This window comes from Salmo salar, chromosome ssa06 (assembly GCF_905237065.1).
Source record: "Salmo salar chromosome ssa06, Ssal_v3.1, whole genome shotgun sequence".
In the NCBI taxonomy this organism is placed as follows: Eukaryota; Metazoa; Chordata; class Actinopteri; order Salmoniformes; family Salmonidae; genus Salmo; species Salmo salar.
In genome coordinates, this window is record NC_059447.1 from 63136002 (window position 1) to 63159442 (window position 23441).

General features: G+C 44.7%; 1 protein-coding gene across 1 annotated transcript in view; it reads right to left on the reverse strand.

The window, feature by feature from the left end:
• LOC106607791 (afadin) overlaps positions 1–23441 on the reverse strand; it is a 138467-nt gene that overhangs the window by 67252 nt on the left and 47774 nt on the right. The window contains 4 exon segments of the mRNA XM_045720811.1: positions 4252–4412; positions 4555–4709; positions 12697–12809; positions 13433–13628. Coding sequence (XP_045576767.1) covers positions 4252–4412; positions 4555–4709; positions 12697–12809; positions 13433–13628 — 625 coding nt within the window.

Genomic DNA, 23441 nt, shown 5'->3' on the forward strand with positions numbered 1-23441 from the left:
ACTCAATAGGAGAAAGTCTAAGAAGTTGATGCTGGATAGTATTGTTTATTTTTAAATGCAGGAACAGCCTTTGTTCAAACAAACTTCCAGAAGTAAATCAAGGCACTCTCATGGAGTGAAAAAATTTAAAAGTCTTTAATGTACTACGGCTAGGCAGGGCAAAAATAATAAAAACGACTCGTCGCAGCTACAACAGCCTTCATCAGGGTGACAAAGAATAGTGGTGGACAAACACGTTTATATCGCAACTCTCACAGGAAGTGACTCAATTCATTACCATATGTAATTGATAAAGGAAACAAGCTTGGGACACACACACATTCAAGATACAAAGAGGAACAAAATAAACATGGGATAATGAGAAAGCAACACCACAAAAATCATAAAAGGAAAAAACAAACTGTGTACACAAGCTCATGTTAGCAAACTTTTGAATAGAGAAATTTTTTTTACCTAAGAAGAAAAATCACCCAATACTACCAACATCAATCGTAGACCAGCATCAAATTCTAAAGGAATATTCACATGAAGGTTTGGTACAAACAACAGCCTTACAATACCATGGCAAGGTCAGCCTCCCAGGTGCAAGATGCCATTCCTAAACCTCGTTTTCAAACAAGTCCACCATTTCCCAGTTAACAACCATGTTTTGTCTTAATGCCTTCACCAAAACAAATGTATCACGATGTCAATAAACTACTTGAATAAGGTGTACAGAGGTAATCTCACTACAAGAAAATGAATCCATTAAAAGGCTTTCTGAGAATGACAACGTTCAGTGTGACAGTGTGACAGATATTTTATGGGGGAGGGACAAATATGAGCAGAAAGCCTATAGACAGCTCAACAACACTGACTATTACCTGCCTTTGGTTTCTAGCCTTTTGGAGAATATGAAATGAGAGTTGGGTGATATCTTGGGCCATGCCAAAGATGAACAGTGGACCACCAAGGGTGCGTTCGTAAATTCACTCTGGTTATCTCAGAATTATCGGGACTCCCGAGTGGCGCAGTGATCTAAGGCACTGCATCGCAGTTGCTAGTTGTGCCACTAGAGATCCTGGTTCGAGTCCAGGCTCTGTCGCAGCCGGCCGCAACCCAGAGACCCATCGGGCATTGTGTCAAGAAGCAGTGCGGCTTGGTTGGGTCGTGTTTTGGAGGACGCATGGCTCTCGACCTTTGCCTCTCCCGAGTCCATTTGGGAGTTGCAGCGATGAGACAATTGGATTAAAGGAAATTGGGGGAAAAAAGGGGTTAGTTTTTTTTAAAGACCTCTCGTCTGAATGTGCCAGAGTGCGGAATAATTGACTAATTTACAAACGCTCAACACCCGTTGGATATGACCGTGTCAGTAACCGCAGCACCAGTTAGTCACTAACGTTCTAGATAACATGAAACCAGCCTAACCAGCTCTGCTAGTGCACGTAAAACGGTCAGTGAGGTCCTCTCATGTGTCTGGAAGTAGATAGCAAGCTAGACAACTTTAGCCAGTTGGCTTGGGTGTTCGACTGCCGTTGTGAGGTCAGAAAGCCCAGATCAACCCTACTCCTCAGCCAGAGCGTCCAGTGTGCGAAAACTCTGAACTTATGAACAGACAATCTAACAACGCTCTGAATTTATGAACGACCCAGAGCGCACTCTGACACACTGAAGGCAATTTACGAACACACCCTAATATTACTTTCTTCTCCCTGTCCATCCTAGGTTTGCTTGCTACTACATGTTACCAAAACTCCACAAGGATCCTCATAACCCTCCTGGAAGGCCAATCATAGGCAACAATGATACTATATCAGAACATGCCTTCATGCATGTTGATTTCTACATTAAACCTAGTGTCCAAACTCGTCTCTTTCCTTTAAGATACCACTCACACTGAGCTCAAAGATGATGGACCTTCCTATTGGCTAACAATGGATGTTGAATCTCTTTACACCAATACTGTACACAATGACGGTCTGGAGGCTTTAAAGCATTATCTCCAGCTGAGGCCAGAGGAAAGTACGCCCCCTGCTGACTTTCTCCTTCAATTAACACATTTTCCATTTATTGAATTTTTTTAGTTGGACCTTTAACTAGGCAAGTCAGTTAAGAACAAATTCGCGAAACAACATTTTCCTTTTCCAGGACAAGCTCTTCAGACAACAGAAGGGGACCACTATGGGGGCTTGAGTCGCTTCAAACTATGCAAACGTATTTATGGGACTTTGGGAAGAGAAGTTTATTCTCTGTTCTGCTAACAATTTTTTTTTTTTTTTACAAAATGGTATGGCAGATACATTTTTTGTGTTCTCTGGAACCGAAAATGAATTGTTATAATTCCATAAATAGGTTAATTCCCTCAATATGAATTTGAAACTGAGTTTCGAATACAGTCAAATAGAAATGTACTTTCTGGATCTGAAAATCTTAACTCGGATGGCTCACTCCACACCAACACTTCCAAGGAAAGTATGCACTGCAATACTATGGTCAGGGCAGACAGTTTTCACCCAGCCAGTCTGATTAGGAACATTCCCTTCAGACAATTTCAAGTCAAAAGCTGCGCCGTATTTGTTGACAGGGAGGAGGGTTGAGGAAAAAGGTGTGGAAATGCATTCTAGGTTTCAGCAACAGGGAAACAAACCTAGTGTTAAACAAGTCTCTCACCAAAGCTAAATCTCTGGAAAGAGAAAGACTTCTCAAAAACACACCCACAGGCTTCAAACCCCCAAAACCAATCTACTCTCTGACCCGCCACAGCCAGGAAGAACCCAGGGTTCAGGATATCATTAAACACAATTGGAGCATCATTGAAAGTGATCCTAGTCGGTGTAATGTGTTCACTGAACCCCCAGCATTGTGTTACAGAAGAGCCCCTACCCTCAAGGATACATTGGTGTGCAGCGACCTCACCCCCGTAACTAAGCCAAGTTGGCTCCACAAGCCCACAGGCAACTCCCCATGTGGTAACTGCAATCACATTGGAAAAACAAATCCGTTCAGAGACCTAGAATCTGTCAAGTGCAACACTACATGTGTTGATGTAGTGGCTGGAGTTCCCATGTGGGTTCTTTTACATAGGACGTAGTAAGAGAAGGCTCAAGGACAGGGATCTTTAGACTGGCTCTTTAGAATAAGGGCCACTGTATTGCCAGGTCTAAATTAGGAAATTAAGTATTCTCCCTTCCTGTAAGAGATGTTGAATTCTTTTGTTCTTCATTTTGTTGTTCTCTATTCAGAAGTTTGCTAACATGAGCTCGTATAGTTTGTTTTTTCCTTTTATGATATTGCATTTCATTTGTGGTGTTGCATTCTCCTCATCCCATGTTTATTTTGTTCCTCTTTGCATCTTGAATGTGTTTTTTTCCCCCCAAAAGTCTTTTCTCCTTTGTCAATTACAATGAATTGAGTCATATCCTGTGAGAGTTGCGATATAAACGTGTTTGTCCACCACTATTCTTGTCACCCTGATGAAGGCTGTTGTAGCTGCGACGAGTCGTTTTTATTATTTTTGCCCTGCCTAGCCGTAGTACATTAAAGAATTTTACATTTTTTCACTCCATGAGAGTGCCTTGATTTACTTCTGGAAGTTTGTTTGAACAACGGCAGTTTACTATCCAGCATCAACTTCTGTTTGTTCTATAGTATTTTACCCCATGATCAAAGAGCACCTCATGGATTAACTATAAACCAAAGAAGCCCTCATGTGCCTCTAAGAAGCTAGTCTAAGTAAAGAAGTGGCCAGAGGCAGAAAGTTGCCCCTAACCTCAGATGTAGGATCAGATTAAACTAGATTAAAAACAAATGTTTTTACTTCTTCTAAACAACACTTGAGATCAATGCATTTTTAAAACAGTTATGTCACAGCTTCACCACTTGACCAAAACAGATTTGGGATACAGAGTTCAGGCTGCCAAAGAAAAACTATGGAGGGAGGAAAAAAAGAAAAACTCTTGGTGTTCCTCCCATGGTTGGCAGAGGGCTGTAAGCCATTGGGAACAAGACTTGAGGCCTGGCAGTGCCAGCCAGTGTGTGGTGTTCACTGAGGACATGGGCTAAAGCGGATTAGAATGGCCCCCTGCTCTGTCTGGCCCAGGTCTTATGTAATTACAGCATGGAGACCGGGACCAGAGACAATGGCTTTGGACTGGCCTATAGGCATATCTCGCTCTCTCACACACTCTAAAAACGGCTTACCCATCACAGCGTCCTATTCAAATAAAAGTAACACATTTTAAATTGATAGATCCAGGAGTCCCAGGACCCTACCCGAGTCTGGCCTGCCGTCGCTGCTGCGGAACTCCTGCATCCTCTTCTCCAGTTTCTGCTGCCGCCTCCTCTTCATCACCACCTCTGGGTTAGAGATGGTCCTGGTGAAGCTGTTCTCCGGCATGTCCTTGTACACCTCTGCTGCCAGTCTGGAGTTCTCTCTGGAGGAGCAGGAGAAACACAACACTCAGAAGTACTCCACTGTAAACCTACTCACAGAAATATATTTACTTTACCATGCAGATTACTTCTAGAGAGATAGAGATAGATAGATAAAGCTACAAGTGACATTGCCCTCCTTACCCATCTTCTCTGTTCAGTGCTTGCTCATCTCCGTCCGGAATGTGAGCTTCCTTCTCTCTCTTCTTCTCCTTCTTCTTCTCTTTCTTGGACAGTGTCCGTTTGAAGTTCTGGATTACTCCCTCCTTCTCCCTCTCCGGCCCGTTGCTCTGCATCTTCTGTTGCGAGAGAGAACAAGAGAAAGACAAGGGGAAAGGTTACGATAGGTGAGAGGGTGTGAGGTTTGTTACTAAGTGTTTTATTAAGGCGATCAGTGGTATTAGGGGTTTCCTAGAGGGGGACAGGCTGGGCTGAGGCCTTAGGACTCAGTGGCCCTAGGCCTCCACACAGAGTTGAAACAGGGCCTACTTAACACCTAGAGCTTGAGGCCTAGGGGTCTGGGCACCACTCTACCAGCTAGCCAAATAAAACCATCAGCTGACTTGGCCATAGAAAGCAGAGAGAGCGAGTGCCTTTTCAGAGGGGATCAGTTAGAGTCTAAATCCCCATAAAGCATTAGATGTGTTAAAACCTTCCAGTGTTCCAGAACTGCCCTGTCAAATGGCTGAGCAGGGGACTCTTCTGAGAAGAGTGCATCTCTTTTCCCCAAAAGCACTCCTGATCTATCACTCACTCACACACGCTCACACATTTCAGCCTAAAAGCCTTTTGGGGAGCCCTCTATGTACCTCTAGTAGCAGATGCTTTTAGGAGGCGAGGAGAGGTGCTGCCACTAAGAGGAGACAAGTGTAGTTTAAGATCTGCTTCCCCTGTGATGACTGGAGTGATGAGTTAAAAGACCCATTCAGACTGGGTAGGAGAATTGTGTGTGTTTTATAGCTCTTTACTGCTCCCCTGGGTAGAGGTGGTTGATTATCCTCACACTGGTCAGAGTGTAGCCACTCATCCCAGAAGATGAAAAACGCATAACTCATTCACATCTCACACACACAAACGCCCCCCCACACACACACTACACTACATTTTTATTTATTTTTTTATCCGGGGCCAGGGGGAGAACCACATATTTGGCTGAGGAAATGGAGAGCGCTTCGGGGAGCCGGGGTACGAGGTCAAGTGGTCCAGTATAAAATAAAACAGTTGCATCTCTCAAGGGTGCTAAATAGCACTAAAGATGTCTCGGCGCAGGAGGCACTTCATTGTATCAGAGCCAGAAGTCTCGGCGCAGGAGGCACTTCATTGCATCAGAGCCAGAAGTCTCGGCGCAGGAGGCACTTCATTGCATCAGAGCCAGAAGTCTCGGCGCAGGAGGCACTTCATTGCATCAGAGCCAGAAGTCTCGGCGCAGGAGGCACTTCATTGTATCAGAGCCAGAAGTCTCGGCGCAGGAGGCACTTCATTGCATCAGAGCCAGAAGTCTCGGCGCAGGAGGCACTTCATTGCATCAGAGCCAGAAGTCTCGGCGCAGGAGGCACTTCATTGCATCAGAGCCAGAAGTCTCGGCGCAGGAGGCACTTCATTGTATCAGAGCCAGAAGTCTCGGCGCAGGAGGCACTTCATTGCATCAGAGCCAGGATGTACATCAACAAATTGAGCAGTCAGTTCCTATGATCCTCTAATGAAATATAGACTAACAAGATCATAGCAGTGGACTTTATGGTTGGGTATTTAGTTACAGTTCTACAGAGGCAATCTGATAGTGTTATCATAGCAGAGGTCCTGGTGTGCAGCAGTTTTGAGTCATTTCACTGATGGCCACATCTTAGAATAGACTGGGTCCATTATTATTATCCAATGATGTAACGGACATTCACAGGAATGCCCAAATCACACCATATAGCCCAGTACTTGGGCTATATGGTACCTTTTTGGAATCCAAGATGGCGTAGCAGTCAGACGTCTTTTGTCTTTGTCCTGTCGTGTCCCTTGTATATATCTTGTATACATCTTTTTACATCTTTTTCTTCGCATATCTTTAAAATATTTTCCTAAACCTCAACTTCTAAATACTCTCCTGCAACCAGCCACACCCAATGTGGCGTGGATCAGTTTTTTTTCTAAAGTATTTCTATTTACTTCGGCTCTGGAATCCCTCAACTGAAGCGAGCCAGCTAACTACCTACCAGCTATCAGTCAGCAAACCATTGCTAGCGGTCATCAGCTAACCTTTAGCTTGGAAAGCTCTCGCCAGTTCGAACAATGTGACTCAAACCAGAGCATAACGGACCTATTTTTTTATTTTTTTAAATACATTTTCTCTCTCCATATCCCCGGATTCCTACCGCAAACTCTGAACATTTTCATCTGGATCGTCGCAACTAGCTAACCGCAATCCCGGGTGACTACTCCTGGCTAGCGTTTCCATCCCGGAGAAAGCACCAATTAGCCTGAAGCTAGCCCGGACAGGGATCCTGCGCTACCACCGAAGCCCACTCCTGGGCTACAATATCCGGAACCCTTCTACTGCCGGTACGGGGCACGGAACCCCGCCGAACATCTACGACTGGAACACCGACATAATCTGCCAGAGGATTCCAACAGGCCCCTCAGGCGTGACGTCCGCTGAAGGCCCATTCTGCTAACCGCGGCCTGCTAGCTACCTAGAGCTACTTGGAACCCTACTAATTCCACGACAGGTCTATCGACGTCCCCCAAAGTCTAACTTGCTAGCCCCGGTCTGCTAACTGCTAGCCCCGGTCTGCTAACTGCTAGCCCCGGCCTGCTAACTGCTAGCCCCGGCCTGCTAACTGCTAGCCCCGGCCTGCTAACTGCTAGCCCCGGCCTGCTAACTGCTAGCCCCGGCCTGCTAACTGCTAGCCCCGGCCTGCTAACTGCTAGCCCCGGCCTGCTAACTGCTAGCCCCGGCCTGCTAACTGCTAGCCCCGGCCTGCTAACTGCTAGCCCCGGCCTGCTAACTGCTAGCTTGTTTAGCCCCGGCCTGCTAACTGCTAGCTTGTTAGCGTCGGCCTGCTAACTGTCTGAATCGCCGTGTCCCCAGTCAGCCCAACCACTCACTGGACCCATATGTTCACTTGGCTACGCATGCCTCTCTCTAATATCAATATGCCTCGTCCATTACTGTCCTGGTTAATGATTACTGTCTTATTTCACTGTAGAGCCTCTAGCACTGCTCTATGCCTTAACCAACCATGTTGTTCCACCTCCTACATATGCGATGACATCTGGTTTAAACGTCTCTAGAGACTCTCTCTCATCATTACTCAATGCCTTGGTTTACCTCCAATGTACTCACATCCTACCTTACCTTTGTCTGTACACTATGCCTTGAATATATGCTATCATGCCCAGAAACCTGTTCCTTTTACTCTCTGTTCCGAACGTGCTAGACGGCCAGTTCGTATAGCATTTAGCCGCACCCTTATCCTACTTCTCCTCTGTTCTTCTGGTGATGTAGAGGTTAATCCAGGTCCACTCCCACTCCCCAGGTGCTCTCATTTGTTGACTTCTGTAACCATAAAAGCCTTGGTTTCATGCATGTTAACATTAGAAGCCTACTCCCTAAGTTTGTTTTACTCAGTGCTTTAGCACACTCTGCCAACCCGGATGTCTTAGCCGTGTCTGAATCCTGGCTTAGGAAAACCACCAAAACCACTGAAATCTCCATCGCTAACTATAACATTTTCCGCCAAGATAGAACTGCCAAAGGGGGCGGTGTTGCAATCTACTGCAAAGATAGCCTGCAGAGTTCTGTATTACTATTCAAGTCTGTACCCAAACAATTCGAGCTTCTACTTCTAAAAATTCACCTTTCCAGAAACAAGTCTCTCACTGTTGCCGCTTGCTATTGACCTCCCTCTGCCCCCAGCTGTGCCCTCGATACCATATGTGAATTGATTGCCCCCATCTATCTTCTGAGCTCGTGCTACTAGGTGACCTAAACTGGGACATGCTTAACACCCCGGCCATCCTACAATCTAAGCTTGACGCCCTCAATCTCACACAAATTATCAATGAACCTACCAGGTACAACTTCAAATCCGTAAACACGGGCACCCTCATAGATGTCATCCTAACTAACTCGCCCTCCAAATACACCTCCACTGTTTTCAATCAAGATCACTGCCTCATTGCCTGCATCCGTAATGGGTTTGCGACCAAACGACCACCCCTCAACACTGTCAAACGCTCCCTAAAACATTTCTGCGAGCAGGCCTTTCTAAACGACCTGGCCGCGGTATTGTGGAATGACATTGACCTCATCCCGTCAGTAGATGATGCCTGGCTATTCTTTAAAAGTGCCTTCCTCACCATCTTAAATAAGCATGCCCCATTCAAAAGAAATTGAACTAGGAATAGATATAGTCCTTGGTTCACTCCAGACCTGTCTGCACTTGACCAGCACAAAAACATCCTGTGGCGTTCTGCATTAGCATCGAATAGCCACCGTGATATGCAACTTTTCAAGGAAGTTAGGAACAAATATACACAGGCAGTTAGGAAAGCTAAGGCTAGCTTTTTCAAACATAAATTTGCATCCTGTAGTACTAACTGAAAAAAGTTCTGGGACACTAAAGTCCATGGAGAATAAGAGCACCTCCTCCCAGCTGCCCACTGCTCTGAGGCTAGGAAACACTTACCACCGATAAATCCACTATAATTGAGAATTTCAATAAGCATTTCTCTACGGCTGGCCATGCTTTCCACCTGGCTAACCCTACACCGGTCAACTGCCCGGCAGCCTCCACAGCATCCCCCCAAAGCCCCCACCATTTCTCCTTTACCCAAATCCAGATAGCTGATGTTCTGAAAGAGCTGCAAAATCTGGACCCCTACAAATCAGCCGGGCTAGACAATCTGGACCCTCTCTTTCTAAAATTATCTGCGGAAATTGTTGCAACCCCTATTACTAGCCTGTTCAACCTCTTTCGTATTGTCTGAGATTCCCAAAGATTGGAAAGCTGCGGCGGTCATCCCCCTCTTCAAAGGGGGTGACACTCTAGACCCAAACTGCTACAGACCCAAATCTATCCTACCCTGTCTTTCTAAGGTCTTCGAAAGCCAAGTTAAACAGATTACCGACCATTTCGATTCCCACCGTACCTTCTCCGCTTTGCAATCTGGTTTCAGAGCTGGTCATGGGTGCACCTCAGCCACGCTCAAGGTCCTAAACTACATCATTACCACCATCGATAAGAGACATTACTGTGCAGCCGTATTCTCCGACCTGGCCAAGGCTTTCGACTCTGTCAATCACCACATTCTTATTGGCAGACTCGACAGCCTTGGTTTCTCAAATGATTGTCTCGCCTGGTTTACCAACTACTTCTCTGATAGAGTTCAGTGAGTCAAATCGGAGGGCCTGTTGTCCGGACCTCAGGCAGTCTCTATGGGGGTGCCACAGGGTTCAATTCTCGGGCCGACTCTCTTCTCTGTATACATCAATGATGTTGCTCTTGCTGCTGGTGATTCTCTGATCCACCTCTACGCAGACGACAACATTCTGTATACTTCTGGCCCCTCTTTGGACACTGTGTTAACTAACCTCCAGACGAGCTTCAATGCCATACAACTCTCCTTCCGTGGCCTCCAACTGCTCTTAAAAGCAAATAAAACTAAATGCATGCTATTCAATCGATCACTGCCCGCACCTGCTCGCCCGTCCAGCATCACTACTCTGGACGGCTCTGACTTAGAATACGTGGACAACTACAAATACCTAGGTGTCTGGTTAGACTGTAAACTCTCCTTCCAGAATCACATTAAGCATCTCCAATTCAAAATTAAATCTAGAATCGGCTTCCTATTTCGCAACAACGCATCCTTCACTCATGCTGCCAAACATACCCTCGTAAAACTGCCCATCCTACCGATCCTCGACTTCGGTGACTTCATCTATAAAATAGCCTCCAAACACTCTACTCAACAAACTGGATGCAGTCTATCACAGTGCCATCCGTTTTGTCACCAAAGCCCCCTACACTACCCACCATTGTGACTTGTACGCTCTCGTTGGTTGGCCCTCGCTTCATACACGTCGCCAAACCCACTGGCTACAGGTTATCTACAAGTCTCTGCTAGGTAAAGCCCCACCTTATCTCAGCTCACTGGTCACCATAAGCAGCACCCACTCGTAGCACGCGCTCCAGCAGGTATATCTCACTGGTCACCCCCAAAGCCAATTCCTCCTTTGGTCGTCTTTCCTTCCAGTTCTCTGCTGCCAATGACTGGAACGAACTGCAAAAATCTCTGAAGCTGGAGACTCATATCTCCCTCACTAGCTTTAAGCACCAGCTGTCAGAGCAGCTCACAGATCACTGCACCTGTACATTACCCATCTGTAAATAGCCCATCCAACTACCTCATCACTATACTGTATTTATTTATCTTGTTCCTTTGCACCCCAGTATCTCTACTTGCACATTAATCTTCTGCACATCTACCATTCCAGTGTTTATTTGCTATATTGTAATTACTTCGCCACCATGGCCTATTTATTGCCTTAACTTCTTTGGGATAGGGGGCAGTATTTTCACGGCGGGATAAAAAACGTACCCGATTTAAACTGGTTACTACTCCTGCCCAGAAACTAGAATATGCATATAATTAGTAGATTTGGATAGAAAACACGAAAGTTTCTAAAACTGTTTGAATGGTGTCTGTGAGTATAACATAACTCATATGGCAGTCAAAAACCTGAGAAGATTCCATGCAGGAAGTGCCCTGTCTGACAATTTGTTGTCCTTCTGTTGCATCTCTGTCGAAATTACAGCATCTGAGCTGTTATGTGACACTTTAAGGCTTCCATTGGGCTCTCTAAAGCTGCCAGAAAGTAGAATGGTGTGTCTGCTGTCTCTGGGCAAAGTATAGGAGCAGAGTTTGTAAGTGGTCAGCCTGGGGACAGTGAGACTGGAGATGCGCGGTCACGAGAACTCGCCATTTTTTTCTTTCCCTCTTTGAATGAATACGTTGCCCGGTTGGAATATTATCGCTATTTTATGAGAAAAATAGCATAAAAATTGATTTTAAACAGCGTTTGACATGCTTCTAGGTACGGTAATGGAATATTAAAAAAAAAATTGTCACGAAATGCGCTCGCGCGTTACCCTTCGGATAGTGACCTGAACGCACGAACAAAACAGAGGTATTTGGATATAACTATGGATTATTTGGAACCAAAACAACATTTGTTGTTGAAGTCCTGGGAGCGCATTCTGACGAAGAACAGCAAAAGGTAATCCAATTTTTCTAATAGTAATTCTGAGTTTAGGCTGCCCCGACGTTGGCGGGTCTGAATAGCTAGCCTTGATGGCCGAGCTATGTACTCAGAATATTGCAAAATGTGCTTTCGCCGAAAAGCTATTTTAAAATCGGACATAGCGATTGCATAAAGGAGTTCTGTATCTATAATTCTTAAAATAATTATGTATTTTGTCAACGTTTATCATGAGTAATTTAGTAAATTCACCGGAAGTTTTCGGTGGGTATGCTAGTTCTGAACATCACATGCTAATGTAAAAAGCTGTTTTTTAATATAAATATGAACTTGATTGAACAAAACATGCATGTATTGTATAACATAATGTCCTAGGAGTGTCATCTGATGAAGATCATTAAAGGTTAGTGCTGCATTTAGCTGTGGTTTGGGTTTTTGTGACATATATGCTTGCTTTGAAAATGGCTATGTGACTATTTTTGCCTGGGTACTCTCCTGACATAATCTAATGTTTTGCTTTCGCTGTAAAGCCTTTTTGAAATCGGACAATGTGGTTAGATTAACGAGAGTCTTATCTTTAAAATGGTGTAAAATATTTGATTGTTTGAGAAAAATGAATTGTGGTATTTTAGTTGGTTTTGTATTTCGCACCGTGCGATGCCATTGGCTAGGGGTTCCGCTAGCGGAACGTCTGTCCTCAACAGGTTAACTCCCTTTTCTTACCTCATTTGCACTCACTGTATATAGACTTTTTGTTTTCTTTTGTTCCATTGTATTATTGACTGTATGTTTTGTTTATTCCATGTGTAACTCTGTGTTGTTGTACGTGTCGAATTGCTATGCTTTATCTTGGCCAGGTCGCAGTTGCAAATGAGAACTTGTTCTTAACTAGCCTACCTGGTTAAATAAAAGTGAAGTAAAATAAAAATACATTTTAAAAACTTGCTTTATGTCTAGCAGAAGCATACTGGAAGCCAGGCTTGCCTGAGACCGCTCTGCTCCTTGTTGCTGCTGCCGTCGTCGTCACTCACCTTGGGGATGATGTCGTTCTCATTCTTGAGGACGAAGCGTCCCTCGCGGTCGTCTTTGTTCCAGTTGAGCTGCACCACCAGTGGCTTCTCATCCAGGTCCAGCTTCCGTTCTTCTGCCAGAGAGGGGGAGACTACTGTTTAACACCCTGTTAACCCACACCCCTATACAGCCAGCTTAGCTAGCTCTGGGCTATATACACTCTCATTTAACATAAATAAACATTAGAATAAGCTTAGGATAAAGTATTAGGATGAGCTTAGGATAAAGCATTAAATGACTGACAGACAAATGTGGTAGGACTGCGGAGATTTAAAATATTACTATATAAAAGCAGGTCTAAATTAGCTTTTCATCACTGTGCCAGCAGAAAAGCACACAACTGTACTATGCAGGCACACACGCACAGTACACGCTCTTCCTCTCTCAATATGAAGAGATTTCAAAGCCTGGACTGAGGGCTACTGATCTCAAGGTCACATTAAGCACCATGGGAGCTGGACACCGCTCTCCTGGCTTCTCTGTAGCGCAGGCTAACAGTCTTTGTCTCGTGACCCCAACAGAGTGGCTAACTCAAAGCAGATTGTCAAATCACATTTCCAAACAAATAAGCAACCTGATGTTGAATGTTAGCAGTCTAATGCTAGGTGTGATCAACCATAATACCCGTTCAATACCCTTGGTCTACTTACTAAACAACCCACCGCAACACACACACACACCCATCCTTCCACTCACCCCCGCTGACGTGGACCTCGTAGAGGGAGTATTTTGGCGAGGAGAGCATCCTCATGTCGGGCCGGAACTTCTCGGCCAGTGTCTCGATGACGTCCTGTGTTGTGGCCGTGGAGGACACGCGGATGCACTTGGTAGCAAAGTTCCCCGCCACGCGGTCCTGGAAGTAGAAACGCATCACGCCGTGGAACTCCAAGTCCTGAAAGAGAGGGAAGATGAGAAGAGAGAGAGGTGAGGGTCATTCGTTTCCTCCACAGCTGAAGACCTGAAGGGCCGAGTTTGGCTTTTTCCTTCCCTTCTCACATTTAAAATAAAACACTGAGCGTCTTGAAAAATCACATTTATCACCGGAGTAAAAAATATATATTTTGTTGAACGCAGCCTTATTTTGACAACAGTAAACTCATAACCAACCTGCAGCTGATATTTGAGCGAGGAGATATTTCTGAGACAAGAAGTAATGGGAAGAGGAGAGGACGGTAGTCGAGGGATAGCTGCTCCTGTTTCTAACCCACCACGGAGAGAGAAGGATAGAAGGAAAGAGATGGAGAGGGAAGACGACGCTGGAGGAACCTGCTCTCCTTATTTTTCTGTACAATAGAGAAGCAGGCGCTCCGTAGCTACAATGTTTGAGGAATGTGAGCTTAGCCAGGATATGTACACAGACATGGAATCACTGGTCACTTTAATAATGTTTACATACTGTTCCACTTCATATGTATATACTGTATTCTAGTCAAGGCCGATGTCTATACATCACACACACACACACACACACACACACAGTATATATATATATATATATTTATACTCCGGACTCTGACATTGCTCATCCTAATATTTATACATATCTTAATTACATTATTTTATTTTTTAGATGTGTGTATTGTTATGAATTGTTAGATACTACCTCACTGCTGGAGCTAGGAACACAAGCATTTCGCTTGTGTATGGGACCAATAAAATTTGACTTAGCTATAACTGTCGCGTCTAATAGCAGAGCACGCTTCTACAATAATAAAATACAGAGCTCATTTCCCACCACACCTAGACCCCTGACCACGTCAAGCTCGGAGACCGCCCTTGGTCAAGTGGCAACGATCAGCATCTATAGGCGCCTGTCATTTCTAGCTAAACCGGCCGTTTTGTGGACAGTTTAGACAGGATGTAGACTGGTGGTAACACAAGTGTGATCATTATAAAAAGGGCCTCAGGAGAGAGTCGGGGGCCTCAGGAGAGAGTCGGGGGCCTCAGGAGAGAGTCGGGGGCAGGAGGACAGACAGGCCTACTAATACTCATCATTTGCCCTAAAAGGATGGGAGGTGTGCAGGTAGCAGTCACTGTGTGTGTGCAAAACAGCCAGCTCAGCCTACCTGCTCCTCTCCCAGGCAGACTACACTCCAGCACTCCTCTCACAGTTTGTTCAGCCAAGAACAGAAATAGCCCTACATGATCACACAGGACCTTGTCGTGACAACTGCACTCTACACAGGTGAAGCCAGGGGCAATATACACAGCACTCACAGGTAGAGGTCGACCGATTAATCGGAATGGCCGATTAATTAGGGCCGATTTCAAGTTTTCATAACAACCGGTATTTTTGGACACAGATCATGGCCGATTACATTGCACTCCACGAGGAGACTGCGTGGCAGGCTGACTACCTGTTATGCGAGTGCAGCAAGGAACCAAGGTAAGGTGCTTGCTAGCATTAAACGTATCTTATAAAAAACAATCAATCTTAACATAATCACTACTTAACTACACATGGTTGATGATATAATTGATGTGGTGCCTGTTAATTTATCATTGAATCACAGCCTACTTCGCCAAACGGGAGATTTAACAAGCGCATTCGCGAATAAAGCACTGTCGTTGCACCAATGTGTACCTAACCATAAACATCAACGCCTTTCTTAAAATCAATACACAAGTATATATTTTCAAACCTGCATATTTAGTTAATATTGCCTGCTAACATGAATTTCTTTTAACTAGGGAAATTGTGCCACTTCTCTTGCGTTCTGTGCAACAGAGTCAGGGTATATGCAGCAGTTTGGGCCGCCTGGCTCGTTGCGAACTGTGTGAAGACCATTTCTTCCTAACAAAGACAGCCAACTTCGCCAAACGGGGGACGATTTAACAAAAGCGAAAAAAGCACAATCGTTGCACGAATGTACCTAACCATAAACATCAATGCCTTTCTTAAAATCAATACACAGAAGTATATATTTTTAAACCTGCATATTTAGTTAAAAGAAATCCAGGTTAGCAGGCAATATTAAACTAGGGAAATTGTGTCACTTGTCTTGTGTTCATTGCACGCAGAGTTAGGTTATATGCAACAATTTGGGCCACCTGGCTCGTTGCGAACTAATCTGCCAGAATTTTACGTAATTATGACATAACATTGAAGGTTGTACAATGTAACAGGAATATTTAGAGTTATGGTTGTCACCCGTTAGATAAAGTATGGAACGGTTCCGTATTTCACTGAAAGAATAAACATTTTGTTTTAGAAATGATAGTTTCCGTATTTGACCATATTAATGATCAAAGGCTCATATTTCTGTGTGTTATTATATTATAATTAAATTAAGAGCGTTTGCCAGCAGCTCTTCGCTGTGCTTCAAGCATTGAGCTGTTTATGACTTCAAGCCTATCAACTCCCGAGATTAGGCTGGTGTAACCGATGTGAAATGGCTAGCTAGTTAGCGGGGTGTGCGCTAATAGCGTTTCAAATCGTTGACGTCACTCGCTCTGAGACCTTGAAGGAGTTGTTCCCCTTGCTCTTTTTTTGGTCCTCCAATAAATCGGTATCTGTGTTGAAAAATCATAATCGGTCGACCTCTACTCACAGGTCACATGATATTTATACCCAAACAATAAAAAGCCATGTGATCGTCTTCCATTGGGCAGTCCACTGGTCCAGTATGATCTGGTTTTCCATTTCAGCTGTGTTCAATCCCTCAGCATGTGATATCACATCAGCCTCACCCCAGGGGCTCATGGGCCACAGACACTCATTCTCAGCCAATGAGAGCGGGAGGAATGAGTGATGTCAGGCCAACAAGAACAATGGATGTCAGGGGAGTAACTGTGTGTTTCCTCACCTCTGAGAAAACTTCCTAAAACCCCCTGCTCAATATGGTGTGTGTGTGTGTGTGTGTGTGTGTGTGTGTGTGTGTGTGTGTGTGTGTGTGTGTGTGTGTGTGTGTGTGTGTGTGTGTGTGTGAAAACGGGTGAGCGTTGCGTGTGCGTGAGGGGAATATACAGAAAGAGTCGCACAAAGATATCTATATGACCTCATTCCTAACCTGTGACTAGGGGTTCATCTATTGGTTTATTTACAGACCCAGAATGCACCTGGGAGAGCTCAGCTCACACACACACACACACACACCCTCCCCTCCTATTACAAGAAACACAGCCCTGAGTCATGATGAGTCTCATCCCCACTCACTGACCATGCAAAATAGACATACACAGGCAGCAATGTCCTTGACGTTAAAGGAGTGGACTTGACAAAAGGCAGAAAGGCGAGAGAGCTGTGGTGAGGCCTCTAAACTATGAGATAACCAGCTAACTCAGCCACCTCAGGCCTGCCTCCACTGACAGACAGACAGTCTACTCTTTGCTCCAAGGGGCCCAGACTGACTAGTCTCTCTCTGACAGGAGGCCTGACCCGAGCCTCATAGCAGAGGTGATAAATCAGCTTCACCACATTATAGCTTCTTTCATCCCTCGACTCGCTTCACATTCCCAAAATCTCCCTGCCTCCTCAAGCGCAGCGTTAGTCTGCTGATTTATGTCTCCCACACTCCTCCTCTGTCCCGGGGCACCCGGCCTTCTGGAAAACCATGTGGAGGAGAGATATTAAAGAGTGGGATGGGGGATATTAGAAGGGAACTTAAACTATAGCTGATCAGGCCAGGGAGGCTCTCTGGACCTGGCTGTTGATTGAATGTAACAATAGAGACTTGTCTTGGGTCCAGGACTGCAGAGCAGACTGATGGGTTTGAGAGACCGTGCTGAAGTTATGACGACGGCCAGTCTACTGTGATTAACGTCAATAAACTGACCACAATGCAGACAACAATATGCTAGAGCTTGAAAGAAAAGCTCCACTCGTAGACACCACAGTAAAGCATATCTCTGAAGAAATCATTTCAAGTCTTTTGAAATGAAGGATGAGAATTGCAACAAGCAAAAGGAGTTACATGACTAATTTTGTAATACTAGATTGCTTTTCACCACATCACCGTTGTCATCTTTCCCATTTAAATATACACCATGCAGATCCCCATCAGCCCAGCAGGTGGCACTGCCATGTCAATGTACACTGGCAGGTCATTTGAACAGTAAGAAAGCAGGACTGTAATCAATGAAGGCATGTTAGCCACTCCATGATGAGGTCTGGATGTTAACAATCCCATGGGGAATTCAGTCCACCCTGACTCAATATGCCTGTACAGTTCAGCTCCCCATAAGACGAGAGCAGAGGAGAAAAGGCACTTCCATCAGCACAGGAACATGTCAGAGGTTAAAATTATAATTGTTTTAAATATCCCATCTCTCCCTCCGTCTGTCTACCACTGGACCAGATGAAGGTTCACTAGTATTGCTTTTATCTCTAGTTACAAACAATGTAGACAGAGACCAGTTTTAAATACAGCGTACAAAACATTAGGAACACCTTCCGAATATGGAGTTGCACCACTTTTTCCCTCAGAACAGCCTCAATCCGTCAGGACATGGACTCTACAAGGTGTTGAAAGCGTTCCACAGGGATGCCGGCCCATGTTGACTACAAAGCGTTCCACAGTTGTGTCAAGTTGGCTGGTAGTGGATCTCTACTCCGAATAGGTTGTTCCATCTATCCATCAACTGGATTGAGATCTGGTGACTGGGCAGTAAGTAAGTAACTCCAGTAAGCTGAATGCCCTATCATGTTCGTGGAACCATTCCTGGACTAGCCTTGTGGCATGGGACATTATCCTGCTGAAAAAAACTCATTTGCAGATGGATACACTGCTGCCATGAAGGGATGAACCTGATTGGCGATGTCCAGATATCCTGTGGCGTTCAAACGTTGCTGCAGTTTATCAAGGGGCCCAATGTGTGCCATGAATAAACACACCACACCATCACACCACCACCAGCCTGCAATGTTGACCAGCCTGCAATGTTGACCAGCCTGCAATGTTGACCAGCCTGCAATGTTGACCAGCCTGCAATGTTGACCAGCCTGCAATGTTGACCAGCCTGCATGCCTCCCATCAGCATGAAACATACAACTCCTTCTTCCGTGGCCTCCAACTGCTTTTAAATGCTAGAAAAACTAAATGCATGCTCTTCAACTGATTGCTGCCCGCACCTGCCCGCCCAACTAGCTTCACTACTCTGGACGGTTCTGACTTAGAATATGTGGACAACAACAAATACCTGGGTGTCTTGTTAGACTGTAAACTCTCCTTCCAGACTCACATTAACCTGTTAGGGCTAGGGGGCAGTATTTGCACGGCTGGATAAAAAAATGTACCCGATTTAATCTGGTTACTAATCCTACCCAGTAACTAGAATATGCATATACTTATTATATATGGATAGAAAACACTCTAAAGTTTCTAAAACTGTTTGAATGGTGTCTGTGAGTATAACAGAACTCATTTGGCAGGCAAAACCCTGAGACATTTTCTGACAGGAAGTGGATACCTGATGTGTTGTATTACCTTTAAACCTATCCCATTGAAAAACACAGGGGCTGAGGAATATTTTGGCACTTCCTATTGCTTCCACTAGATGTCACCAGCCTTTACAAAGTGTTTTGAGTCTTCTGGAGGGAGATCTGACCGAACAAGAGCCATGGAACGATGATGGCCCATTAGACACCTGGCGCGCGAGTTCATGTTGGGTACCCTCGTTCCAATACGTTATAAAAGAGAATGCATTCGTCCACCTTGAATATTATTCATGTTCTGGTTAAAAAAGGCCCTAATGATTTATGCTATACAACGTTTGACATGTTTGAACGAACGTAAATATATTTTTTCCCCTCGTTCATGACGAGAAGTCCGGCTGGCTTAGATCATGTGCTAACAAGACGGAGATTTTTGGACATAAATGATGAGCTTTTTTGAACAAAACTACATTCGTTATGGACCTGTGATACCTGGAAGTGACATCTGATGAAGAGAATCAAAGGTAATGGATTATTTACATAGTATTTTCGATTTTAGATCTCCCCAACATGACGGCTAGTCTGTATCGCAACGCGTATTTTTCTGGGCGCAGTGCTCAGATTATTGCAAAGTGTGATTTCCCAGTAAGGTTATTTTTAAATCTGGCAAGTTGATTGCGTTCAAGAGATGTAAATCTATAATTCTTTAAATGACAATATAATATTTTACCAATGTTTTCTAATTTTAATTATTTAATTTGTGGTGCTGACTTGACTGCCGGTTATTGGAGGGAAACGATTTCCTCAACATCAATGCCATAGTAAAACGCTGTTTTTTGGATATAAATATGAACTTGATAGAACTAAAAATGCATGCATTGTCTAACATAATGTCCTAGGAGTGTCATCTGATGGAGATTGTAAAAGGTTAGTGCATCATTTTAGCTGGTTTTATGGTTTTGGTGACCCTGTCTTTGAATTGACAAAACATTACACACAACTCTTGTAAATGTACTGTCCTAACATACTCTAAATTTATGCTTTCGCCGTAAAACCTTTTTGAAATCGTAAAACGTGGTTAGATTAAGGAGATGTTTATCTTTCAAAGGGTGTAAAATAGTTGTATGTTTGAAAAATTTGAATTTTGACATTTATTTGGATTCAAATTTGCCGCTCTTGATATGCACCTGCTGTTGATGGAGTGCACCACGGGTGGGACGCTTGCGTCCCACCTAGCCCATAGAGGTTAAGCATCTCCAATCCAAAATTAAATCTAGAATCGGCTTCCTATTTCACAACAAAGCCTCCTTTACTCATGCTGCCAAACATACCCTTGTAAAACTGACTATCCTACCGATCCTTGACTTCGGCGATGTCATTTACAAAATAGCCTCCAACACTCTACTCTGCAAATTGGATGCAGTCTATCACAGTGCCATCCGTTTTGTCACCAAAGCCCCATATACTACCCACCACTGCGACCTGTACGCTCTCGTTGGCTGGCCCTCACTACAAAATCGTCGCCAAACCCACTGGCTCCAGGTCATCTATGAGTCTTTGCTAGGTAAAGCCCCGCCTTGTCTCAGCTCACTGGTCACCATAGCAACACCCACCCATGGCACACTCTCCAGCAGGTATATTTCACTGGTCATCTAAAGTCAACACTTCCTTTGGCCGCCTTTCCTTCCAGTTCTCTGCTGCCAATGACTGGAACGAATTGCAAAAATCACTGAAGCTGGAGTCGTATATCTCCCTCTCTAACTTTAAGCATCAACTGTCAGATCAGCTTACTGATCACTGTACACAACCAATCTGTAAATAGCACACCCAACTACCTCATCCCCATATTGTAATTCATCTTCTTGCTCTTTTGTACCCCAGTATCTCTACTTGCACATCATCATCTGCACATCTATCACTCCAGTGTTAATGCTAAATTGTAATTATTTCACCTCTATGGCCTATTTATTGCCTACCTCCCTACTCTTCTACATGTGCACACACCGTACATATATTTTTTCTATTGTGTTATTGACTGTACGTTTGTTTAAGTGTAACTGTTGTTTTTGTCGCACTGCTTTGCTTTATCTTGGCCAGGTCGCAGTTGTAAATGAGAACTTATTCTCAACTGGCCTACCTGGTTGAATAAAGGTGAAGAAAAAAAAAATATATATATATATATTTTTTTTTTTACACATCAGGAACCGGGATTCATCGGACAAGGCAATGTTTTTACAATTCCCCAGCGTGTAGTGTTTTCGTTTCTTAGCCCACTGCAACCGAAGTTGTTTGATTTTTGCTGAAAGAAGTGGCACTAAGGTCGTCGACTACCATACACCACGTGTCAAGGTACGACGAGTTGTGCATTCTTTTATGGGTCTTTGGGCAGCAATGTTGTACTGGACTGTCAGTTTAACTGTAGCCAGTCTGTGGCTCTGTACAATGTGTCAGCCTCTGTCCTCTTTCATCAATGACCTGTTTTCTACCACTGGCCTGCATTTAGCTGGATGTCCTTTGGGTGGTGGACCATTCTTGATACACACAGGAAACTCTTGAGCTTGAAAAACCCAGCAGTGTTGCAGTTCTTCACACACTCAAACCGGTGCACCTGGAACCTAACATCATAACCTCTTCAAGGCACTTAAATATTTTGTCTTGCCAATTCACCCTCTGAATGGCACACATACACAACACAATCCATGTCTCAATTGTCAAGGCTTACAAAATCCTTGAACCAGTCTTCTCCCTTTCATCTCCACCGATTGAAGTGCATCAATAAGGGATCATAGCTTTCACTTCGACTCAACCTGGTCAGTCTCATGGAAAGAGCAGGTGTTCCTAATGTTTTGTACACTCAGTGTATATGACAATAATAGAATCTGTTCGATGCCAGATGTGGCCTTTTTAAATCCTACATGATCTGAATGATTGCAGTCCTAGTCAGACGATAAACCCACCGCCCTATAAAGCCCAGTGTAGCTTTACTATCTAAAGTATTGCCATGTTAACACGACTTGCATTGACCCGATTCACCTGACATGAGAAACCTTGAGCAAATAGACAGGCAATACGGACCTATATGGATTAACCCCATTCCATATACATCCTCATTCCACTTTTCCCCAGCGGTGGGGAGAGAGGCAGGGGACAAGGAGAAGGGCTGTGTGAGAGTGAGCGTGTGTGTGTGTGCTGGACTACAGCATGGGACTGACATGTCTGATACACAGAGGGGCCCGACAGCATCCTGACCCTGGTCACATGACCAGACCACAGAGAGGAGGGAGTGGTTGCCATGGTAACATGGTTAAACCAACACCCCTGCTAAACCTGCATTTGGCATAGTAACTGCAGCCAGGTTGACCTTTGTCAAGACCAAGATTCAGGCCCTGGAGACAGACATACACAGTCATCCATTCTCAGCGGCACCTTTCTTCCTCCCCCCCTCTTCCTCCATCCTCTTCCTCCATCCTCTTCCTCCATCCTCAGCCTGAAGGATGCCACGAGAAATCAAAGTCTCTCCTCTAGCAGTCAGGTCAGTGTCTAAGATTAACAGCACAGACTGTGTGGGTGTTAGCATGAGCCAAACCTGGAACATACACACAGAACAGCCTGACCTTGTCAGCAGAGTAATGGAGGGGTTGGAGAAAGCCACGTTACCACAGACCTAGAATCAGCTGAGGCAACCTGATCCATCTACTGCTGTAATCATCACATAGACACATCATCTACCATCCCCACAGCCACATCCATCCAGCAAGCCCCACCCAGCTCCCTGCACACATATCATGACCACTGGTAACACTAGATGGAGGCTGTCACTCTTCGTCTAGCCTCCTTTCTCTCTCCTCGACTCGTCTCATTTTCTCGTGAGACATGACGATTTCTGCCAAGTGGCTGGCTGGAAGGAGAGCACTCAGCAGGCTGTGGATTGGCAAGCTGGGAGGAGAGCAGTCAGGGGATTGGCTGGGAAAATCAAGCATTACGTCAATCTCTCTGCTTTGCATGACAGGGAAATAAAGCATTTCATCAAGCTCCCCAAGGCTCTGACTGGACAGACTGGAGGATCTACACACAGTTACAGCTACTGTCGGGCCAGGGACCCACATGGAGAAATATAGTTCTGTACATACAACATAGACAGTGTTGCTTCTAACGTTAATAGTCCTGCTGTGACTTGGTTGAGAATGAGAGCGATATGCCGCAGCAGATTTCACTCTGGCAATGAGAGGCTAGATTGGGTCTTAACTGAGTCCAGCACATGAAAGAGCCGAGGCTCAGTCAGTCAGTGAGCTGGCTGAGGTTTAAAGGAGAGAAGGAAGATTCCTCTGTGTC